Raw genomic sequence first — 23,894 nt, 5'->3', positions numbered from 1 at the left:
TGTTGCACTCTATGCCGTGGTCCTGCCCTGCACCCTTTCAGTGACATCCCAGAGTGATTGACCAGAAATCTTTTTGCAACGATAAGACCAGATTGTCAATTCTGATGGTCCACTCAACATCAGAATGATCCCTGATGAGTGATGTGTGAGTGTGTTTATTTTCATGTGCATTTAATGAAAAATAGCCCGTTCTTACTCAAAGTGTGCCATGTGAAAGTGAGACAACTGGGACACTATGGATGAGCTTCCCCTCTTCTCATGCCTATTCTGACAGTCAGATAAAGGAACAGAGGTGGGGAGAGTCAGACAAAATCAGGATGCAATCAATAAATGCTGTGGTGCCTTTCAATGTACATGTCTGCATTAAGGAATGTAAACTCTATGCATGTAAATGCAGCCTTGGCTGAAGCACACCTCAGTACACATGAGGACAATTAACTGGCAAATATCTTTTTTTTACATCCAACGACATGGTAAATTGTACGTCAGAGAGCGAGAGAGTGTTAGAAACCATAAAAAAGGCAAACAGAGGAAGCAGAAACTGCAGCCAGTAAGCTGATGAGATTCAAGCAGGGAAAAGTGCTACAAAAATAATGTTTTCTCCTCTTTCTGATCAATTTTTAATTCAGCTCAAGCTTGCCTGCACTCTTTCCAGGCCGGGGTGTGGTAATTATTGCATTTTATTGACAGCAGTGATTCCCACAAAAAAAAAAAAAAACTCAGTTTTAACCTCAGAGCAAGTCACTGCCTTGCACGGCCCTTTGAAGGTGTCAAGTTCATTGATTTTAACTGCAGTAAATTCTACACCTTCCAGCAAGTTACCCCCAGTGTCCTGATGCATGCCTCTCTATATAGTTAATGTCACTGAGGGGCACCCGTTTCCCCCTGTACACCCCATATACAGGAAGCATGGCATCTTTCATGCTGTAGGTTAGCATTCAGCTCCTGAGCTATGGATCAACTGACAATCACAAATGGGGGGGGGGGGTAAAAAGGGAAAGGAGGGAGGGAAGGAAGGAAAAAAGAAAGAGCAGGCAAAGAAAGAGATGAGGGAACTTGAGGGATTTAAGGGAGAGAAAGAGAGAGAAGATAGATATAGTGTACAGTATCACACCACGTGCACAAAATGACAGAGTAAGATGGTGAGCCGATTTTGAAAAAGACATCAATCTGGTGAAAAAAAGAGCAACATGACAGAAATTAAACAAGATTCCTGTGTTTGAGTTTGCCCGCTTCCCGGCCCCTTTCAGCCTCCCATTGAAATTCTGGGCAGATACAAACCCCTAGGCTTTTGACACACTTTTGAAAACACCACACCCCCTCTTTCTTTCTAGCAAGTCTCCAGAGTCGCTTCTAACTGACTAACAAGAACGGGGAAGGGGGAGGGGGGATACGGATCTTATTTTTTATTAAAGACTTTATTCTTAACGAAATGCCCTTTTTTGTTTCTTTTTCTGACGTTTTCTTTTTTTTTCTCGGGCATGGAGAGGACTGTCAGCAGAGAGGAGGTTTGGGACGTGTGTGTGCATATGAGGGAGAAAGTGGCACTATGGGGGTCGATTGGGGTCAGGGAGGAAAGGGGTAGAGTTTATTGAGGGGGTGCGGGTCAAAGCAACAGCAAAAACAAACATTCAGGGCAGAGATTGATGCAAAGAAAACATGGACAGGGAACAGGAGAAAAAAATGAGTGGGAAATAGAAGAGGAAATAATACGAGTAATTCAAGAGGATGACAGAAAGAGGGAGAGAGGTGAGAGGGGCTATGTTCAGGAATAGCATACTACTATACTACTATATTTTTGCAGTATGCAGTATGTATACTGCATATAGTATGCACTAGGGGTGTAAAAATGCATTGAGGTGCATCGATCCGTCAAAGAAATGTTGATGCATTGATTACAGAATTTAAGAATCAACTATCATTACTATATTAATACCCAATATGACCGTCTCATATTACACAAGCTTTCTCGCACCAGACACGGAGTGGAGCATGCGAGATTAAAGGGAAAAAAGCGCACTTTGAAATTAAGAAAGTTTAAGCGGCCAAGTTCATCCTATATAAGATAAAACAGATGGATGGCTGCTGCTTCTCCAATTATGATATATTATGTTAATATTGCTTTTGTATCTCCATAAAATTTGTTATATCTCCACAAAACAGTTTAACCACGAGTAGAACTTAGCTTAAATAAATATGATTCGTGGGCAGACGTGGCTGTGAAAACACTCACTCGTTCATTCATTCTCCTTATAGTGAATGCAACAGAATAAAGAAAACAGGGAGCGAATTCAGATGGGAACCAACCAGGGATTGGTCAATGACATGCGGCAGCCGAGAAAAGATCATTTTATCTTGCATGGTGTCTCATAAACCGAGCTGCCGTCTCCGTACAGCCACCTCTCTCCCTATCCCAAAATCAATAGGGAACTCGCGGTTACCTCATCCCGTGTTTAACCACCTTTACACGCTACTAATAGATAGTTTCATTCTTCATTCTTCACTGCTCGAATTATAGATGGATCTAATCACTTGCACATGACATTTCATCTGTAATTATTGGTGCAATGAATGTTAACGTTACAAGAAATGCAAATCATTACACTTATTTCACAGTTTACCTGATGTTTGTGTGTGTTTGTATCAAGTCATGAAGCTGCATCAGACATTGTTATTCTTTATTTATATCGGATATCAAATATGCATGTAACATATCTATATGTACAATATTACGTCTTTATAACATATTCCTATTCATATCATGTAATGCATTTTTTTATATATATCATTTTTGATAATCGTTCCAAAATAATTAAATAGAATCGTGACCAAATTTCAGATTTCACGATGTATATTAATCGTTAGGTAAAGAATCATAGCAAATCGTTACACCCCTAGTATGCACATTTTCTGTATGTATGAAATATCTGGATGACCGAAACTACACTTGCCAAGTGTACAACCAAGGATTGCCAAGGATGCTGGTTAGAGGTGTTGGAAGACTTGCATTATATTTATTGCCTCTGTCAAGAGCTCATTTTCACTCATGCTTCCTGAGAGCCACTAGTGGGGAAAAGATCTCAAGCCTTCAGCATTAGAGCTAGTGAGAGAGAGAGAGAGAGAAATCCTTTCACCTTTTCCAGTCACGTCCTCACGTTAGCCTCGGCAACATTTTGGCTGGGTCAATGTCAGAGTAACTGCAGGCTTAAACAAGATGCTCTGAGTGAGCAATAAATCTGGCACTGTGAGAAAACGGCCGAATCCAGACGATAGCGGAGGGAGGGGCTGCTCATAAGTGTTTAAATCAGCAAGTAGCTTTGCCATTTGAAAATACTGCAGCAAAAAAAATGCATGTATAATCATACCGGCAAAAACACCAAGCTAGTTTACGGTACAGGCAAACAGGTTGTGTTGTAAGCTGGGGTGAATTGTCCCTGCTAAAAAGACCAGCTTAAGCCAGCCATTCCCATACTGGCTTACACTGGAAATGGTTTGGTGCTGGTCTAGCAGGTAGTCATGCCGTTCATCCAGCATAGTCTGATGAAGCTGGTTGACCAAGTGTTCTTATTAAGGCTGGGAACCAGCATCCTGGTCTTTTAAGCAGGGGTAACCTAGGGTGACATTACACGTAGTAAGACTGTAAAAATACAGGATTTATGGGACCAATAAAAATTTATGTATGAAAATAACATTTCACATACCACAATAAATTAATGTATAAAATTCAAACTGATGTCCATGTTTTCAATTAGTGTTACAACCAACCTCACTAACTGTTGCAACCCATCCCCATAGTTGGGTTGCAGCAAAAGAACTCTTTATACATGTTACTAATTACCAAAGTTTAGGCATAAGTAGAGGACTTTAATTTGTTTAAGATGAATACAGAAAAATAATATCAAAGTTTGTGACACATTTTGAGCACAAAAAACACAGAGTTGCAGACAAAATGCGTTACAGCACTCCCCTACCCAAATCAGGCTTTTTGTTATTTGACCCTGCAATAAGAGTGAAGTCAAACTCCCACAGTTCCTCAAACCTCCACCATTTTCTGCGCTTGTTTCCTGTTCTCTTCCATTCAAGCTCTTCTGCTGCTGACAGGGCCATAAGGTAATGATTCTGCTTCCATGATGCAACAGGCAGAGCTGTCGGCAGTCAGGAGTTAAACTCATGAAGGAATAAGCTGTCATTAAGCAAGCTTGCTTTCCTTCTCAAATACACACAAGTTCTTACACATACACTCTCTCTCTGCAGCCCAGCTGTCAAGACTACGGCCCTTTTTCCCAGCGCTGCCACTTCGGCCTGCTGTTGACGTCCATAGTCTGTCACATACTCTCCACTCTGGGAATAACACACACTCTTTTCTTACATACTAGCACATGAGTTACAGTAGGAGTGTGTATGTGTGCACCTAAAAAGTAATAGTTTGAGTACAAAAGTGCCCAAAAAAGTAAGCTAAATATGACAAAGCTTCACTTTGGTGATTTTCAGGGACATTCTTAATTGTAAATAAATTGCTAAATTCTTTTAGTGTTAGGGTTTGTCAACAGTAATTATAATAAGCAGCAAAAAAAAGCAGGCAAAATGTCTTAGTCTGATTGATTAGAGAAGTAACAGTAAGCCACATGATTTCAGGAACCATTCATGTCCACAGCACAAACAGAATGTGACAAGTTATGCACCAAAGTTTAATCCTTAGAATCCTTAGCTTTTGAAAACCCATAACCAACAGTAATAGTAAACGTGATGTTTGGCCTACTTAGCACCATTAACCAATGTTAATTCTATACTGATTTAAAAACTGAACAAATGGACACATAGACCGTGAAAAAGATCTTCATTGTACCTCAGACAATGATGACTATTTCCAAAACAGCAATGAGCCGAGCCCAACCAAACTGAGAGGAAAAGAGCCAAAACAATAATGAAATGTATAATTGTCAAGGTCTAGGTGAGTCCACCGGTTTGTTCCTTTTGTGTTTACATTCTCTTCATGTTTTTCAGGTGCTGCTGGCTCGTGGAATAAGCATTTCCATGGGAACCCTGATTGTTTCCATGGGAACGTTGATCATGGCAACTTTCAGCGGATGAGCGGCACCTGATCGTGATTTGTTCTCTGCCTATATTTACCCCACTCTGTTTCGTGTTCATGGCTAGATTGTTGTTGTGTGTATAGTTACTCACCACTCTCTCTCTCTCTCTGCCCTAGTTGGTCCTGTTGTGTTTTTCTATATTGGTTGCCAGTCTTCGCCGTAGTGCCAGAATTGTGGTGACCATCCTGTTGGTTGCATCACTCGCCTTGACGCTTCACCTGAGTATTCCTCATCGGTTGTCTCTCTACACCGGATCTGCTCTTCACACTACCTCGACGCACACAAACCTACTAACACACTATCCTCCAGAGGATTCATCGCAGATCTGCACTTCACACTACCACTACGCACACAAGCCTACGAACACACCCTCCATCTCCAAGCTGTAGTCGGTGCCGAGGTCCCCTCACGCTTTATATTCAATAAATTCTGTTTCTTTGCCTCCTTACTTGGGTCTCTGGTCTCATCTTTTGACAGAACAATCTAGCCAAGGATGGATCCAGCGGAGGACATTAACCTTCAGTCTGCGCTTGCTTAGCAGGGAGTTTTGTTGGGTTGCCAGCAGGACCAGATCTTCATCTCCAACAGTGTCTTTGAGATGATGGCGTCTCAGCTTGCGGAGCTCACATCACTGGTCCAACAACTTTGCCTGCCTCCCGATACTGGTCCCACTGCGGAAGCTCCCGCACTGGACCCAGCAGTTCACCCCAGCATTGGACGTTCGGAACCCCGTCTCAACCCTCCTGCTCCATTCTCAGATGAGGCGGGGTCATGCCGCACATTCCTCTCTCAGTGCTCACTGTTTTTCTCGCTGCAGCCCTCCGGATTCCCCTCAGAGGCCGGCGAGTGGGGAACCGCTATGTGGGACAATGGCCGCTCCTGCTGCTGCATGGATTATCTGATACCATCCAGGATGAAATCTAAGCCTTGGACTTGCCTCCCCGTTTTGATGACCTGGTGGATCTGGCTATTAGAATGAACTAGAATCTCGTGCTTCGACGCAGCCGATGTCGTTCTCCACATCCCAAGCCGGCTGACCATCACCACCACCCCACTCCTGCTGCCGGGGCATCGGAGCTGCAGTCTGAGGGAGAACCCATGCATATCGGGAGGACACGGCTGTCACCAGAAGAGAAGCAGCGGTGCATCGCCAAAGGACTCTGCCTCTACTGTGCTGGTGCCGGTGACGTCTCCGCAAACTGCCCAGCAAAAGCCAAGGCTCATTGGTAGGAAGGCGGTTACTGGCGAGCGCAACTCCACCGAGCAAACCCCCCGCAATACGGACTCTTCTCCCGGCCCGACTGCAGTACGGACTGACTAGCCATTCTGTCTCTGCCTTGGTGGACTCCAGAGCAGAGGGGAATTTCCTGGAAGTTGCCACGGCTTCCAGATGGTGGATTCCAGAGGTCACCATCAGCGGCACACCCCTGGCCATCATCACCCATTCCACCAAACCACTCACCCACATCTCCGGCAACCATTCAGAACAGCTGTCCTTCCTCCTGGTCCAGTCTCCGTCAGCACCGGTTGTGTTAGGGCATCCATGGTTGGTAATGCACAATCCTCACATAGACTGGTTAACCAATTCTGTTCTTGCCTGGAGTCAGTATTGTCTGTCCCATTGTCTTAACTCTGCTGTCTCTCCTGTCCAGACTTGTGTCTCATTTCATGATGATCCGGCAGATTTATCTGGAGTACCTGTGGCATACCATGATCTGAGGGTGGTGTTCAGTCGGTTCAGTGCCGCAACCCTTCCTCCTCATCGCCTGTATGATTGTGCAATCGATCTGCTTCCTGATACTTCTCCCCCACGAGGTCGGTTATATGCACTCTCTGCTCCCGAGAGGGAGGCCATGAATAAATACATCAATGATTCTCTAGCAGCCGGTCTCATCTGTCCTTCCTCTTCTCCTGCAGGGTCGGGGTTCTTCTTCGTGGAAAAGAAGGATGGCTCGCTTAGACCCTGTATAGATAATCGGGGGCTGAATGACATCATGGTGAAGAATCATTATCCTTTGCCGTTGATGTCTTCAGCTTTCGAACTATTGCAGGGAGCGTCCGTCTTCACGAAGTTGGACCTATGCAATGCTTATCACCTTGTTCAGATCAGGGAGGGGGATGAATGGAAGACAGCTTTTAACACCTATAGGGGGCACTTTGAATATTCAGTCATGCCTTTCGGATTGGTCAACAGCCCCGCTGTCTTCCAGGGGCTCGTGAATGATGTACTTTGGACATGGTGGACCGATTTGTGTTTGTTTACTTAGATGATATTCTGATCTTCTCCCAGAATATCAAGGACCATGTCCAGCATGTCAGGCGGGTGCTTCAGCGACTGCTAGAAAACCGGCTGTTCGTTAAGGTGGAGAAGTGTGCTTTTCAATCGGTTCCGTTCCTGGGGTTCATCGTCTCGTCCAAGGGAATGCATATGGACCTGGTTATGGTCAGAGCAGTTTCCGATTGGCCAACACCAGATTCCCGCAAATTGTTGCAAAGGTTTCTGGGTTTGGCCAATTTTTATCGCCGTTTCATTGGAAACTACAGCCAGTTCACCGCGCCTCTGACGGATCTCACCTCCATCCGTACTGAGTTTTGCTGGTCCCCACGGGCTGAAGCCATGTTTTCTAAATTAAAAGAACGGTTTACAACTGCTCCCATTCTAAACACTCCCGACCCTTCACATCAGTTCATGGTGGAGGTGGATGCCATCATGAAGGTCATTAGCCTGGTGGCAGTCCATCTCAAATTGCCCCCCTTCCTCAGTTGCGTCCACCACAAGTTTCATGTCTCCAGAATTAAACCAGACATTTGGTCTAATTTACATACCTCCACACCCATCCCACCTCCGCCTCGCCTAGTGGAGGGCGCTCCGACATATTCCGTCAAGCGGTTACTCAACGTCAGGTGCATGGGCAGAGAGGTTCTGTACCTGGTGGACTGGGAGGGTTATGGGCCTGAGGAGAGATGCTGGGTCCCAGCTTGAAACATTCTGGTCCACGCCCTCATCGATCAGTTCCATCTTCATCATGGTAACTCTTCTGGGTATGCCAAGAGGCGTCCCTGGGATGGGGGGGTACTGTCATGGTCTCGGTGAGTCCACTGGTTTGTTCCTTTTCTGTTTATGTTCTCTTCACATTTTTCAGGTGCCACTGGCTTGTGGAATCAGCATTTCCATGGGAACCCTGATTGTTTCCATGGGAACGCTGATCATGCCAACTTTCAGCGGATGAGCGGCACCTGATCTTGATTTGTTCTCTACCAATATTTACCCCACTCTGTTTCATGTTCACAGCTAGATTGTTGTTGTGTCTTTAGTTACTCACCACTCTCTCACTGCCCTAGTCGGTCCTGTTGCGTGTTTTCTATATTGGTTGCCAGTCTTCGCCATAGTGCCCGGATTGTGGTTAACATCCTGTTGGTTGCATCGCTCACCTTGATGCTTCACCTGATTATACCTCATCGGTTGTCTCTCTACACCAGATCTGCTCTTCACACTACCACTCTACACACAAACCTACGAACACACTATCCTCCAGAGGATTCCTCGCGGATCTGCTCTTCACACTACCATGACGCACACAGACCAAGAACACACTATTCTCCAGAGAATTCCTCACGGATCTGCACTCCACACTACCACTATGCACACAAGCCTACGAACACACCCTCCATCTCCAAGCTGCAGTCAGTGCCGGGTTCCCCTCACGCTTTGCCAGCTCTGCTGTGTTTAATATTCAGTACATTGTTTCTTTACCTCCGCACTTGGATCTCTAGTGTCATCTTTTGACAATAATAGTTTAAATTGAGCTAATAGGCAAATAAGCAGAAAAGACAGAATGTGCGAGAGCACAGGAAAGGATGATGATGATGATGAAAAATAAAATAAAAAAAATAATAAAAACAAGTCATGACTTGGTCTGAGAGGAGAGTGCTTGATTACTGTAACCTTGTCCTCAGCTGACTGTCAATGCTTTTTCTCTGTTTACTTCCTCTGTCCTCCAAAACTGTTAATTATTTCTGGGTTATTTTATTTTTATTTATTTTTTAGACTGCTGCAGTTCTCATTTGGCCAACTGAATCATCTTCCTCTAAAAGGTGCTTTGTTTTCTCTGAAATAAGCTAATGAAGACAATGGTGACCAGTGAATTCATACAAGTCACACAAAAAAGGAACACAATTATTTGACTTAGGGCTGGACTAAACTTCACAACTTTAACACTGAATTTAACTCTGATTTGCAGTCAGGCTGAGTCAATGCCTGTATGCATTAGGTGGCGCTAGTCTGCAGATTTTGGGCCAGTCAAAGATGACAGATTTCACAGAAAATCATGTAGTATATGATGGGCACAGACTCTGATTTCTTACCCTCATTATATGATTCCATCTAGTCAGAGTATATCAAATATGTTTGATATTTTAGAGCCAAATATAGAGGAAATCTCCTAGTGTATGATGCTCCACAACTCAAATCTGAAGCTATAAGCTTATTGAAATCGAAAGTGCAGGGCCACAAAGCTCAAGAAATAGAGATGGCAAACAAATACTAACTATCCAACTCACCTCCAACTCACGTTGCAGTCTCTAGCATCTTCCAACCCAAGACCACACCCAAATGCTCTTAGCCTGTGTCTTTCATGACTCAGAACACAGTTTAACAGGAACAGCAGTACTCCCATAAATCTATGGTTGTTTATATCTATCATGCAGTTCCTAGAATGGGAGGGCATGTGCTTCCACATGAGTTTGTGTTCGGATGGACTTGACAGGCGGGTAGTGTGCGATCTGAGTCTTTGGGTGTGTGACATCCAATTTTTATCTGTAGTCCTACACATAATTTGTAAATGAGAAACCTAGCATTTTAGTAAAACCCAGCCTTTAGCCTCATAGGTAACTGACTTGAGACTTGACTTAGACTCATAGACAACTGACTTGAGACTTGACTTGGACTTCATGTGTACAAGGAGATATTATATTCTCTGAATATTGCAAAACATACAAGACAGCCTCTCATAGAAGAAATCAACAGCCCTGCAACAGGGTTTATAAAACTTACCTGCAAAATAGTGAAGTGTTACCAAAAGAGATTTAAGACTTGACAGGGACTTATGGCAAAAGACTAAGACTTCAGACTTGATTTGGACTCATGACAAAAGATATGAGACTTGACTTGGTTTCTGTGTCAGAGACAAACAAACATGTTTGATGGTCACAAAGTTCTACAGCCAGCATCAAATGTATAAGCAACTCAAAATCAAACTGCTTTATTTCCATACCGCAATATTTCTATCCTATAATCTTTAATAAAGCTTCACAGGACAGATCAGGCAGCAATGAAATCTGTTTGTGAGAGAGTAACCAATTCCCATCTGAATAACACACCTGATAAAAGAACAGACTGATCTCACATCAAAGCACATTCGGCACATGGCCTCAGGTGGCCTTGTTTATCACAGAGGAAATTCCAAACACAAGCCGTCACTTTAAGAATCACAGAGCGCATCCATACCCCCTCAGCAATACAGATATAGCAAAGTGACAGCCACATCCCCTCTGTCATACTGATACACACAACAAACTCTGGAATCTCTCTTTCTGTAAATGCTATTATGATGATGTCACAGCAAAGCTGGGGTCATTATTTAGAATGATAAATGGTCGGCACCACACACTGTGCATTCTCAGTACGCCCCCAGAACGCAGCTCCACGGCAAACGCAATAAGCCGCCTTACTGTCTACCACACGCACATACATACTTGCTGTCTCTGTCCATCTTTTCCCAGCGAAAAGTGACTTTGCCTGCAGACATCAATGTGGGAGTGAGTGTGTGCGTGTGTGTGTGTGTGTGTTTTATGACATTTAGATGGAGGAGCGAGGGAGATCTCCCTTAAGTCAATTTGAACGCATGGGCCGATGAAATTACACAGGTAGCGGCGGGCAGCGTGACAAACGACTAGCCGCGATGGACGGAAATAACTCCACTCGGGGATACGTCCTCCGAAAGACAAAATAAATGAAAATCTAAATTACAGTTTACAGTACACACGTAACTGCAAAATAGCTCCTTTTGCTGGGTAAATAAATATCCAAAGATTGGAGAGAGTAAAGAGGGGATATAGAGGAGGAGAGAGAGACAGCTGTTGCTCAGACAACAAGCAGGTGATATTAGTTTTACTGATATTAAACCAGTGGTTCTTAACTAGTGAGTCGTGACCCCAAAATGAGTCGTAGGTATGTTCTGATAGGGTCGCAGACAGCAGGGGGATGAGAACACTTCCCATATCTTTTGTAATTGATATTAAAGTTTGTGCGTCCATTTAAACTGGACAGTATTCTGGCGTAGATTCATCTCCTAGCCAAATTAGGCAGATGCCAATATGGACAGGTTGCATGATTTCCTCATCCTTGGAAACCATGAACAGAAATATTCAAGGTAAGAGGAAAAAAAAAATGAGACCCTGACTACATCAAATACAAGATCACATCTAGTAAAAATAAACAGCTTGAGGTGACCAGACTTTGTTATGTGTGGTGAATTATTGGCTAGCAAGAGCATGAAACAAAATAAATAAATAAATAAAAATACATTTAGAGACAATTTCAATTTATCATGTTAATATATTAGCATATTTTTGGGTCTGTGCAGTTCATTGTAATTTTTCTTACTTACAATTTTTTATATAAGAACATTTTTATTTACTTTTGCATGATAAATAATTGTGGTACCATGTTGGGTTGCCACTGGATGTCCAATGTAAAATCTCTTAAAAAACAGTTAAACAAAACACTGTTTTAAACAATGCAAAAAACAGACATACACATGCACAACTTCCAGTGGAGGTTCCTTAAATACCACCTGTCCCTTTACACCATGAAATCTTTCCTTCTCAATAAATGCAGTGCTAAAGACACTACATTATTACTTGATTGACTGCTGACCTCAGAACAACATGGATTGCATAAATAGTCTCAATTAAGTTAAAAATTAATCTGATAAAATATAATTGAATAAAATTAATACTTCACACTCAACACTACCCATAACTACTTTACAACAGGGGTTAAAGGTAAATTAACCACATATCATGCTAAAATACTTCTTTTGCTAATCTAAAAACATAATCAACACGACAAAATGAAACCCACCTCTTTGGCGCGGTTAATGAAGGGGATCTGCGTCCCACTGTCGAGATCTTCATTAATGATGAGGCGTCGAGCCCATTGGCCTGCCCTCACCACTCCACTCCCCTGGATCAGAACCATGAGCTTCTCTGGATTAGTGAGGGCATCCTCGCTCACATAAATAAAGCTTTTTGGTTCATCTTCAGCTGCATCAACCTGATGGAATATATTTATAAAAAAATAAAAACATTATATAAAAATTATAAAAATCAATATAAAAAAAAAAAAAAAAAGAGATATTGACCACCAATTTGTACAGGGAACAGGGTGGCCCACAATGAAACGCACTAGAGTTTACGCTGTCAGAGAATGTTGCAAATGCATCGATTTCATTGGTGATCTCTAAGACATACTGGGAAACTGCAAGAAAATGTGACGCTGTCATGTGACCAAAAGTTGAGAAATGTTAAACTTTCACTGCAATGCACTCTGAGCCTGTCATCTGTCAACCAATGAGAATTACAGACAGGTGGGTCAAGTTTTTGAAAATCCTATCCACCAAATGCTCCATCAGAGCTTTCTCTAGTGTGCTAGTGCCCTAAATCAATCAAATGACTTGACATGCTACAGTTCACTAATGTTTGTTTCACTTACTACAGGACTAAGTAGAACAAGAAACCTAAAATGCATCATTTAGCCAAACTTGGCAAACTCAGTGAGCCACGATTCGATTATAATATGTTTTTGTGTTGTTGTTTTTTTTGCAGCTCTTCAATCCCCTGATGTGTGTCAACAACTACAGTTACTCTTATTAAAGTGGGGCAGGACACTACAGGAACAGCGGAGTGAGTCATAGCCTGGAATAATTTCTAATGAACCACGCTGCATGCTGAGAGACACTGCCAGCTGCTGAGGACAGTGCTGATTTCATTACACTGCAACAAATCCTTCTTGACTTTAACATGCCACAAACTTCCTGTGTGCTGATCAAACCCTGAAATTAGTATATATGAGAAAATAATGTTTATAATGTTTAGAAGAGTGCGATATATTGGAAGCTGATATATTATTTGCAGACAACTAGGAAATATATAATTATTTTTAACAATATCAATAGTGAAATGACAGCTGATCATTTCAACCGATAATTTTTTATGGTATTTTTGCTTGCACATTTTATTTTTGTTGGTAATGTGCAAGCCATAAGACATCGCCATGCTTCATGAAGTAATAAGTAAAACCGGTGCAAAAAGTGACATCTGTATATGACTTACAGGTCGTTCAGACAAGAGAGCAGTGTATTTTTTTTTTTATTGTTGCTCTATGTGCACAGAAGGCAGATGAACAACTTTGGCTGTTGCACTGTGTCTTTCGCTTTTAGCGATGCTTTGCCAAGTTAAATGTCTTGCTGTTTTAAAAAAAACAAAACCTGTGGTTGTCCCCTGGCATATGTTTTTCACATACGTACAAATATTCTTTAAATGTTGCGAGTAAACAAATATGCTGTATTCTACTAATTGAGACCTTTCCAACGATACATGCCACATCACTGTCCGAACATATGATGTTTTTACCAAGTCCTATTATGTTTATTAGCATATTTCATAAATTCTGAAACAGAGCACTTAATATTTGTCAACAAATGAAAAACAAGTAGCTAAGAGTGTCATATTGCCTACATACATTATAAAGTTCAGATTCTAAGCTTTTAAATGACTTCTTAATTTTAATTCATTAGCTAGCTGCTCCAGTTAAAAGAGTAAAACCCAAAAAAGCTAAATGAATTGCCACAATACGCTGTTGGCTGTTGATTATCAATTATTGGTATCAGTCAAAAAATTCCATATCAGTGCATCACTAAACACATTGGATTTGTTTGTCTAACAATTCTCTTCCTATTCTACTTTTTTTTTTATCTTTTGTCTTTCATATACCATTCTTTCAACTTTCTTTTGATAAATGGATTTAAATAGCCAAGTGTAGTTGGTCACAGGTAACTTTGCCCATGAAACTCTGTGAAAGACAACAATAAAGACTCCAAGAACATCATTTGGTAAATACTCTCTACAAAACAGCTCATAAAAGCCTTTGCCAGCATTGTACAGGTGATTTATGTACAGTAATATACAGTGCTTTTAAAAGGCCATAAATTCTACTTCTACCAAGTGCAAACACACGCTATCAAAAATGATGTTTAGTTTAATGATATACCTCTTAAAATATACAATCATAGTATTATTGTTTATATGAATGTGGTGTGGTGACACCACAATATTATGTATATTCTTGAGACATTAAATTTGAATAGGAGATATTTGAAAAATGGCTAGGTTTCGAAGAATACCATCCTTAAAATCTAGTTTTCAGACAATATAAACCAATGTAATCTTATATAACTATATAAAGCGCAACAACATACATTTCACAATAATTCTGTTTAGATTCAAACTGCATGCATCACAAAACATTATTTTTCTTTTAAACATTACTTACAGGAAGGATCTCTCTCTTCAGGTTGCAGTCTTTCTCCAAGCGTTCATAAACATACTTTGTAATGATCTACAGGATACAAGACAGACATCTTTATAAGTCTTTCAAACTCATTTTAAAAATGACCTGTGCTTCCAGTCAGTGAGAGACAAGACTATAGTAAAATAAAAGATATGCTTGGATGGAACAAAATAGCATAAAAAGCATAAAACAGAATTGCAGGGAGTAATTATAGGAGATATTCTACTATCTAGATATTAGGTTGTGTGTTCTAAAGTATAAACATATTACCATATCACATACAGCTAGTGAAACACACAAAAGTAAACAAATGTAAGCCGACCAACTGCAACATAATTTTCCATTTACGAAAAACAAAATCAAACACACATTTTAAGATTTTGATCAATAAAAAAAAAAGAAAAAAGAAACATAATGATGTTGTAACAGACAAAGTCTCTTGCTCAAGTGAAAGGAGGTGGCGGGAACCGGATTAACATTTAAGAAGACTTCAATTCAACACAAAGACTTTCAACTCAACATTAACACTGACGCACACACACAGCTCTCTCTCCAACTGGCGTCTCCGGCACCTTTATCCCTCTTCCGGCTGATTGGGATGATTCAGCGCCGGGCATCCATCCTTATGGCCCAGCCATGCCCTCGTCACAGATGTAAAATGAATAAGAACTATTTGAGAATCTGCATTACTTCTAGGCACCTAATCAAATAAGCAAAATTATGACACTGACCATGTTAACTCTTTTATACAAAAGGTCAAATGTCCATGCTTCCAATTAAGCACACAAAATGCTGTTTAGAGCATTCTCAACTTTTCACTATAAATATTGTAACAATATTATGAAAATTTTGAATATTCGTCAAATTTAAGAAAAAATGCACATTCACATGCTAAAACTGTGTATTTAAATTTTGGATTTGTGCCAAGCGCTGACGATGACTTCAGATCGATCGCATTCTTGCGCTAAAAAGGCTAGACACACTGCAACAAATACAGTTTAACAGAAACCTGGTGTCACAAGATGCTTTTAAAGTTCTTTTTAATTAGACACATCATCTAAAAAAAACAGCACGAGATGCTGGATAAACAAAAACAAAGCAAAACAAAGACGTTCGTCTAGCGCGCGTTTAGATACAACAACAAATGGATGGTTGCAAAAGCATTCGGTGTGAACAGCCCCTTACAGTTGGTGGAGGTCTTTGGCCGTTGTGTCTTGCTTTTTTATAAGCATTTCTCAGATTAAGCAATGAGTTGTTTAAATACTTTGTCAGGAAAGATGTTCAACTTGGAAATGTGCATCTGTCTCGAGATCCTCGCGTTCGGTTCCAGTCTGTTGTGTTCCATCTGTTTGAACAGCCCCTGGCCTGGGCTCATAGTCTGAGCCGCTTCACCACAGAGTTCAGCCGAATACCACTGCTATCTGGGAATATTGCTACTCTACATACAACTGTACTGAATAAAAACAATGTGGTATTTCACTGTTATTATGAAGCTTGAGTCTGGAGTAGTAGGAATCAGTGCAAGTGTAACACCATGTGAACTATCTATTGAAGCATTTCCCCCCCTCATTTTACTTTTGAATTAACATTTGAAAATATGGACCAGCTAAAATTTTTGTTTACTTATTTTATGCACATAAGTTGAAAATGGAATGCTGTTTTTTAAAAGCTAGGAATGTTATTTGCAGTTATATAACGATACTTTATAGTTTATGTATTTAATGTGCCCTCTTGTGGACTAAGGAAACAACGTCAATTTAAAAACAAATCAGCTGACTTCAAAATTAGAATATTATTCGAATTTTTAAAATATTTAAGGTAAAAATTCGAACTTAGTTTATCTGCCCAGACTTTTAGACACCACCCCAATGTTTATGCAAAGTACATGCAGTTTAACTCTAGATAGCCCCAGTGAATGAGACAATTGGAACTGTCTGGATTTAACTTTTTCTGCGCAGAGAGCAGAGTGTACAGGCGCTGTCAGCCTAAAGCAGGGCAAATCTGGAGTACAAGTAGCGTGTTGATGTATGGTGTGTTTATCCCTCCAGCAACATTGCTAAAGAACATGTACACAATGCAATTTCAACCCCTGGCCAAAAGTTTCATGGTTCAGTGACATGAACAACTTTGTGCGTTTCTTTCTTGTTTTGCTTTTGCTCACAATCTATGACAGCTGAAAATACATTGTTTTAAGAGGTGGATGGCAAATGCGCTAACGAAGCGTGGATCTTTAATAGTGGCTGTGATTTAGCATTAGTCAGCAGAACAGGCCCCTATGATGGGGCTTATCTTCTAGGAAACACTGTTCCTGTCATGCTGAGAGGACTTTTTGGAGGACTTTGTGTACCCTACAGGAATGAGGCGTGAAGGTGAAAGAGCGGTATCCGTGTCTGACGGCTAAGACTGTCAGCTGTTCTGGTGTCACTGTATGTGTGAGGTCTTAATCTGCAGTAAAACTGAGCTGCCGGATAAAGTTAGTGTGATGCATATGGTCTAGACTCTAGACCAATGGGAATACTTTTCAGTATTCAACACTGTCTCGGACGAAAGGTCTGACATGTTCATAAACAAGCAAAAACAATGTTTTTTCTAGATCATGCTCCACCTCTCTCTATTATTTTCTAAACTTCTCTACTCTCCTATAAATAAAAAATTATCAGAATTCAACAATTACCATATTTTTTTGGTAATTAACATATTTGTTTGCCTTTTTCATTTTTCATTCAACTTTATTTTCTTACAATAAATTAAAAAAAAAAATTAAAAGCACAATGCAACAATTAATTTATTTTTTTCAATTTGCAACCAAAGCTTAAAATCATTGCAAATGCCAAGTCACTCATTTTTGGCAAAACCTCATCTACACACTCACGTACACAAAACTCTGTTTTGAGCATCCTAGCATCACTGTTTTCCAAAGCATGTTGTACCAGAGAAAGTTTTCAAAAGTCTCAATTTTCGGTGGAGGAAAATGCCATTCCAGTGTGGATGAGAAATGTAAACATAGTAAGATTGATGCGTTTTCAACCAAAGATGGCAGCTAGCCAAATTGCTTTACCTTGATGACATATTTACATTAGTATAATTTGCTAAATAAAAAATGTTTTAATTTTTAAGACATTAAAACGGTAATGTAAAGTAGCTGTTCCGTCAACAGGCCCGAAACTTTCTTACACTGGTCCTGGGCCATCCTTATTGTTGAGCCCTGATCATAAAAAGGCCAAAAGAGAATGACACTTTCATTTGTAACTTTAAATGCAAAGACTAAAGAGAGAGACAGAGAGATAAAAAAAAAATCAATACACCTGTATATGAATTTACACACGCAATCATGCAATCATGACACATCCGAAATTCTCTTAGACATTTCTTTAGACACAATCATAATGGTTACATACTTATTTAAAGCCATTAGGCATAGCCTAAGCTATTGCTTATTTGATTACAAACACCAAAAGTACATTAGGCTCAAATGAGCTAATGCAATGGGATATTAGCACTCATAAGCGGTCAGCCGGCCTAAATGAGATGACGGATATCTCTATCGGCCGTGGTGGAGGCGGCGACAGCGCTGACGCTAGGAAGACATGCGCAGCTCAACAGTACCTAATTCACTAAATGTCAAGCTCTCTGATGAAGACTAAAATGGTTGTGAAGTGCGATATGCTTGTGTTTAATGACATCAATAAGCCTTGCAGGAAATTTCATTTATACTACATTATTGCTTCAGTGCCTCAGGTGGTTCTCTTTTGATATATGAGGGAGAAGCAAATTAGGGGTCTTGAAAGAGTGTGTGGGTACTGCTTGAGACAGCTTATGTCCGTTAGGCCTGGTTGATGTTTGAACATGTGTCCAACACGTTGGCGAGGGGTTTTATAGATAAGAGGTGTGACTGCGTGGAACATGCTTACTCACTATGTGTTTGAGGGACTGTATCTAAATTAACATGGAAGTTCAATCCAGAATTCTAGCCTTTAAAATCCTTAGACTTTAAAAGAAAGTGGGGCTAACAGTGACATCTTTATGAAATCAATTTTTGTTTCAGGAAATGCAAAACTGTTTTGTCTGAAAGAATAACACTCAGCTTAGCTTAGGTCAAGCACACATTAATTACAGAGTGAAAAAATACAAAGACAACCCTATCTGAAAGGTATCATCTTGTCACCTTTTCCTCATTTGTTCTGATATTCTAAACAATTGAATGGTAGAGGGAAACCTGAAAAAAGCTGTCACCATCAGTCCTTGTATAGAGATATCAATACTAACAAAGAGACATAATTTCTTATTAGGAAAAGACAGGGAAATATGAGTATTTCTAGTACTCACACAGAGTTTGGACAGTTCATATTAAGAGCTTGAGAAATGCCCCAGAGCAATCTCTGGAAAACTCTGGGCTGTGTTTTCTTGTCTTCACAAAACAACTCTGAATTGTTCATATATTATTTGTGTAGTTTTCAGACAAGATTTATTTTCGCAGGTTTAACTTTTTACCCCCCAGACTCGCAAAACACCCTGTGAGCAGAATTTTATGCCATACAAAGCGAAAATCAGTGAGAACGTTGGGTTCATATAGTTCATTCTTTCAGACAGCCTTCACATGTGATGCAATCAACATTGCTGAATGTCAACAATTTCAAACAATCTCCATGTCACTAGCAGTCTCTGAGGGAGTTCCCCCTAGGCGTACATAGCGAGAAACAGAGAATCAATCCTCATAGTTAATATCCTAAAAAAAATCATATAGAATATTAGTGTTTGCCTTCCACGCCCTCCTACAGATAAAATGACATGCGAGGAGAGAAACAACAAGGTTTTGGTGCTGCCTCTCCTTTAAGAATTGACAGTAAATGTCCATTGTTGATGATTGGCTCCAGGGTATGAAATTAGCACCCGCCTCCCGCCAAATGCAGGTGTTTCATGCACTGTAGCAAGTAATTTTGCTCATCTACCAGCCACTGTGGCAGGCGACTTGTAAGACGTCTCGGAGTGACAAATGACAATAAATGCCGTTAGACACAAAGACGTGCATTTGAAGAAGCACACTTGATTATATTTTGAAGAACAGGTGGAAGAAAAGCTGGCGATGTGCGTGTGTGATTCGCCTTGTGTTCTGAGGTTCATTGGCATTTTGGTGCTCAAACGCATCACTATTTCATCTCAGCCAGTCATCTAGTCTAGGCTCATCTGCTTGCCTGTATATAGTATGCATCATCAATAAGGTGCATTCTGAATTTGATCTTCCAATATCACTGTCTTGTATATTAAGCCATGTTAAGCGTTTTTCACAGTAAGCATTTTAGAATGTCTCGCACAGGTGAACCATTGTATGTGTCATAATTCAGTACAACCTCAGAAATGGTTCTTGAACAATAAGTTTCTCTTCTGTGCTTGTCTACTCTTTAGCCTCCATTAGAATGCTGCCTGGTATTATATATTTCATTTTAATATTATATATATAAAATATAAAAAAATCAAAGTGGCTGGAGCTGGTGGGCAAAAAAGTTAATTTCATACCCTGACTGGATCTCTGCTCTTGACTGACCTGCTCTCTCCTTGCTATATCACTGCTCACTACTGGGTGGGCTACAGAAGTGATAAGGTAAAGTAGGCAATGTGGAGGAAGTAGAGAACGAGTTGTTTTGGCAGCTTGGTTTCAACAAATACTCTTTTATGCAGTGAGGAGGAAGTTTTTATTTCTGAAACTTAGAGTATTACTTTATTGTACAATGACCTTATATATATGCTAAAAGATCAAGGAAAATTGTATTCGTCATGTCACCTGAGTTTTTAAAAGTCCAAATGCCAATATCTAAAGATCAAGATGGCCTATGGCTGATCTGATGGTAATAAATGCATAATACAATTCAATGATGTCATATAAGACGTACAAAAAAACGCTTAATTTAAATGAACGCTTATTTAACACAATAATTAAAAAAACAAAAAACATTTGAATAAAACAAAAATATGAACTATTTATTATATTATAGTTATATATAACATTGTCAGTAGATTTTGGAACTGACACAAGACCGCATGACCATTTCTGTTATTCTGGCAATCGGACACAGTTGGAAAATCGGCAGATAATAATCTCAAAATAGCCAAATATTGGCCAATTAATTGGCCTGGCCGATATATTTGTATATCACTATTCTCAGTTGAAGTCACTGTCAAAATTTATTTCACAATCTTGTACAGTTCTGTCTCCTTCTAAGCCAACAAACCACTAAGCCACATCTGTCGCAATAGTGATTTCACCCCATGAATGACCACGTAACCACGTCTCAGCAGCCAGTGATATGGATTTCGCAAATGACAATGGATGACCACACAAGGTCAGCTCCGGGCTTGGACTTGAGGCGGGGGTTTCTTTATGGGCTGCCGATGTAGTGGGTTGTGATCTGGAGGATCATAGAGGAAGAAAGAGTCTTAGCGGGGCGATCTGCAGGGAAGCGATGGAGAGACACAGCGTCTGGGGGGAGAGGGTTACCGTTAATCCACATGGACAACATCCTTTGCCAGCTCACGCACAACACTACAGCTGAGAAAAGAGAGCATGGGAGGAAGCAACAGAAAAATGGAGAAAGACAGAGACGCCACGGTGGCCTTGACCAGAGCATGTCGTCTGGGTGGGCAAGCTATAAGGTGAATAGACAGCTGAGGATCTTAAGAGATAGTTCACTCAGAAATGAAAATCATGCGATCGTTTACTCACCCTCATGTTGTTTTAAACCTGTAAGACTTTTCTATCTTTTGTAGAACACACACACAAAAACAATAGGCAGAATGTTCGGCCACATTCACCATTCACTTTCATTGCATGGTTAAAAAAAATGCAATGAAAGTGAATGATGACTGGGGCAAACATTCTGCCTAACATCTCCTTTTGTCTCACAGGGAAGAAAAAGTTTTAAAAGTTTGCAACAACGTGACAGATTATTATTTTTTGTTGGTGAACTACCCCTTGAATAAAGTGCAATGTTGTATAAGATTTTTAAGAAAGCAAAATGTATCGTCAAACAAGTAGGAGGGGTCCATGGGCTCCCAGGTGAAGGGAACAAGTGAGGGGAAGCGATAGAGCGAGATAATAGCAAAAAAAAAACAAAAAAAAAACAGAGACCTCCCACAACGATGGGGTATCACGACTCAATCACTCAATCCAGCTGACCTTAGTGCTCGAGTGATAAGACATTTGTGTTCCATGTGGAAGAAAAGAGGAACGTCATATGAAACTTTGACCCTCTGCGAGACGAGAATCCCTGGAGGAATTGAAAAACGAGGACAGGTGCTTATCAGGTAGTCCCTGCTTTGACCAGGACTAAATACAAGGTCAACAGAACCTTGCTGAGAAAGAGATGCTGTTTATTTTATGAGTGGCTTATTCGAGAGAGGGTTAAGAAACCAAATAGAGCATATTAGCTTGGTTGAACTCTGCTTTTCTTCTTTTTTCCACTTATGTTTATTCATTTCTTTGTTGATGTTGTCAGAAAAAGAAAGTAAATAAACATCATGTGGTATTTCCACCATGAATTCATATCATACTTGTGAGAATTTTAAAGTCTGTTTTCAGATCCAAGCCGTAAAAGACTACTTTCAGCATTCACAAGCAGCATTCACAAGCATTTAACTTCCGTTATGTGACACATTTCCAGGTGAAACAGAATATTCAATGGCAAATAACAGAGGGTGGGACTTGATTTTATCAGCTGTGATTTGACTGGATGATGTAATGCAATTTAAAAAATGGTTAAAGAGATACAACAAGATTCAACATTTACTTACCCTCACAATGTTCCAAAACCATGTGACTTTCTTTCTTCTATGGAAAACAAGCAGAAGTTAGGCACAACTACAGCCTCAGCCACCAGTCAATTTAATTGTATCCAAAAAAAAAAAAAAAAAGATGCAATGGAAGTAAATGGTGACTGAGACTAACATTCTGCCTAACATCTCCTTTTATGTTCCATAGAAGAGCAAAAGTCATTCGGTCTTGGAACAACATAAGGGTGAGTAAATGATGGCATTTTAATTTTTGAATTAACTATCCTTTTAAGAGGTGGAGAAAGTTATTACATTTAAATAAAAAGTAAAAAATAATAATAATAATAATAATAATTTTCTTTAGAATAACATACACTGATCAATCGTGGTATTAAGATCAATGACAGAAATGTCATATAAATGTGTATATATATATATATATATATATATACACACACACACACACACACACACACACACACTGTATATACAGTATATATAGACTGATGAGCCAAAACATTATGACCACCTGCATAATATGCTGTTGGTCCTCCGCGTGCTGCTAAAAAAAACAGTGCCGACCTGCCAAGGCATGGACTCTACAAGATCCCTGAAGGTGGTATCTGGCACCAAGATATTAGCAGCAGATCATTCAAGTTCTGTAAGTTGTGAGGTGAAGCTGCCGTGGATCAGACTTGTTGGTCCAGCACATCCCACAGATGCTCATTCGGATTGAGATCTAGGGAATTTGGAGGCCAGGGCAACACCTTGAACTCTTCATCACGTTCCTCAAACAATTCTCGTGTGCAGCATGGCAGGGCGCATTATCCTGCTGAAAGAAGCCACTGCCATCAGGGAATACCATTGCCATGAAGGGATGTACCTAGTCTGCAACAATGTTTAGGTTGGTGACACGTGTCAAATTGACATACACATGAATGGCCGGACCCAGGGTTTCCCAGCAAAACATTGCCCAGAGCATCACACTCCCTCCATCGGTTTGTCGCCTTTCCACAGTGCATCCTGGTGTCATCACTTCCCCAGGTAAACGGTGCACACGTACAAGGCCGTCCACGTAATGTAAAAGAAAACTTGACTCATCGGATGAGGCAACCTTCTTCCACTGCTTCAAGATCCATTTCCGACGCTCGCATGCCCATTGTGTGTGCTTTCGACGGTGGATGGGGTCATCATGGGCACTCTGACCGGTCTGCGGCTACGCAGCCCCAAATGCAGCAGGGTGCGATGCACTGTGTGTTGTGACACTTTCCTCCCGTAACCATCATTAAAGTTTTCTGTGATTTGTGCCACAGTAAACCTTCAGTCTTTTTTGACCAGACGAGATAGCCTTCATTACCCTCGCACATCGATGAGCCTTGGGTGCCCAACACCCTGTTGCCGGTTTG

General features: G+C 40.6%; 1 protein-coding gene across 2 annotated transcripts in view; it reads right to left on the bottom strand.

The window, feature by feature from the left end:
- Positions 1-23,894, bottom strand: part of LOC127432277 (cotranscriptional regulator FAM172A homolog) — a 221,560-nt gene that overhangs the window by 181,786 nt on the left and 15,880 nt on the right. For both annotated transcript variants that reach the window (XM_051683180.1, XM_051683183.1), the window contains exons 5-6: positions 14,707-14,772; positions 12,238-12,429 (exon numbers count right to left, since the gene is read on the bottom strand). In XM_051683180.1, coding sequence (XP_051539140.1) covers positions 12,238-12,429; positions 14,707-14,772 — 258 coding nt within the window. The remainder of the gene's footprint in view (positions 1-12,237; positions 12,430-14,706; positions 14,773-23,894) is intronic.

This window comes from Myxocyprinus asiaticus, chromosome 4, assembly GCF_019703515.2.
Source record: "Myxocyprinus asiaticus isolate MX2 ecotype Aquarium Trade chromosome 4, UBuf_Myxa_2, whole genome shotgun sequence".
Lineage (NCBI taxonomy): Eukaryota > Metazoa > Chordata > Actinopteri > Cypriniformes > Catostomidae > Myxocyprinus > Myxocyprinus asiaticus.
The sequence above is the reverse complement of the archived record's forward strand: the minus strand, read 5'-3'. Positions and strand labels throughout refer to the sequence as shown.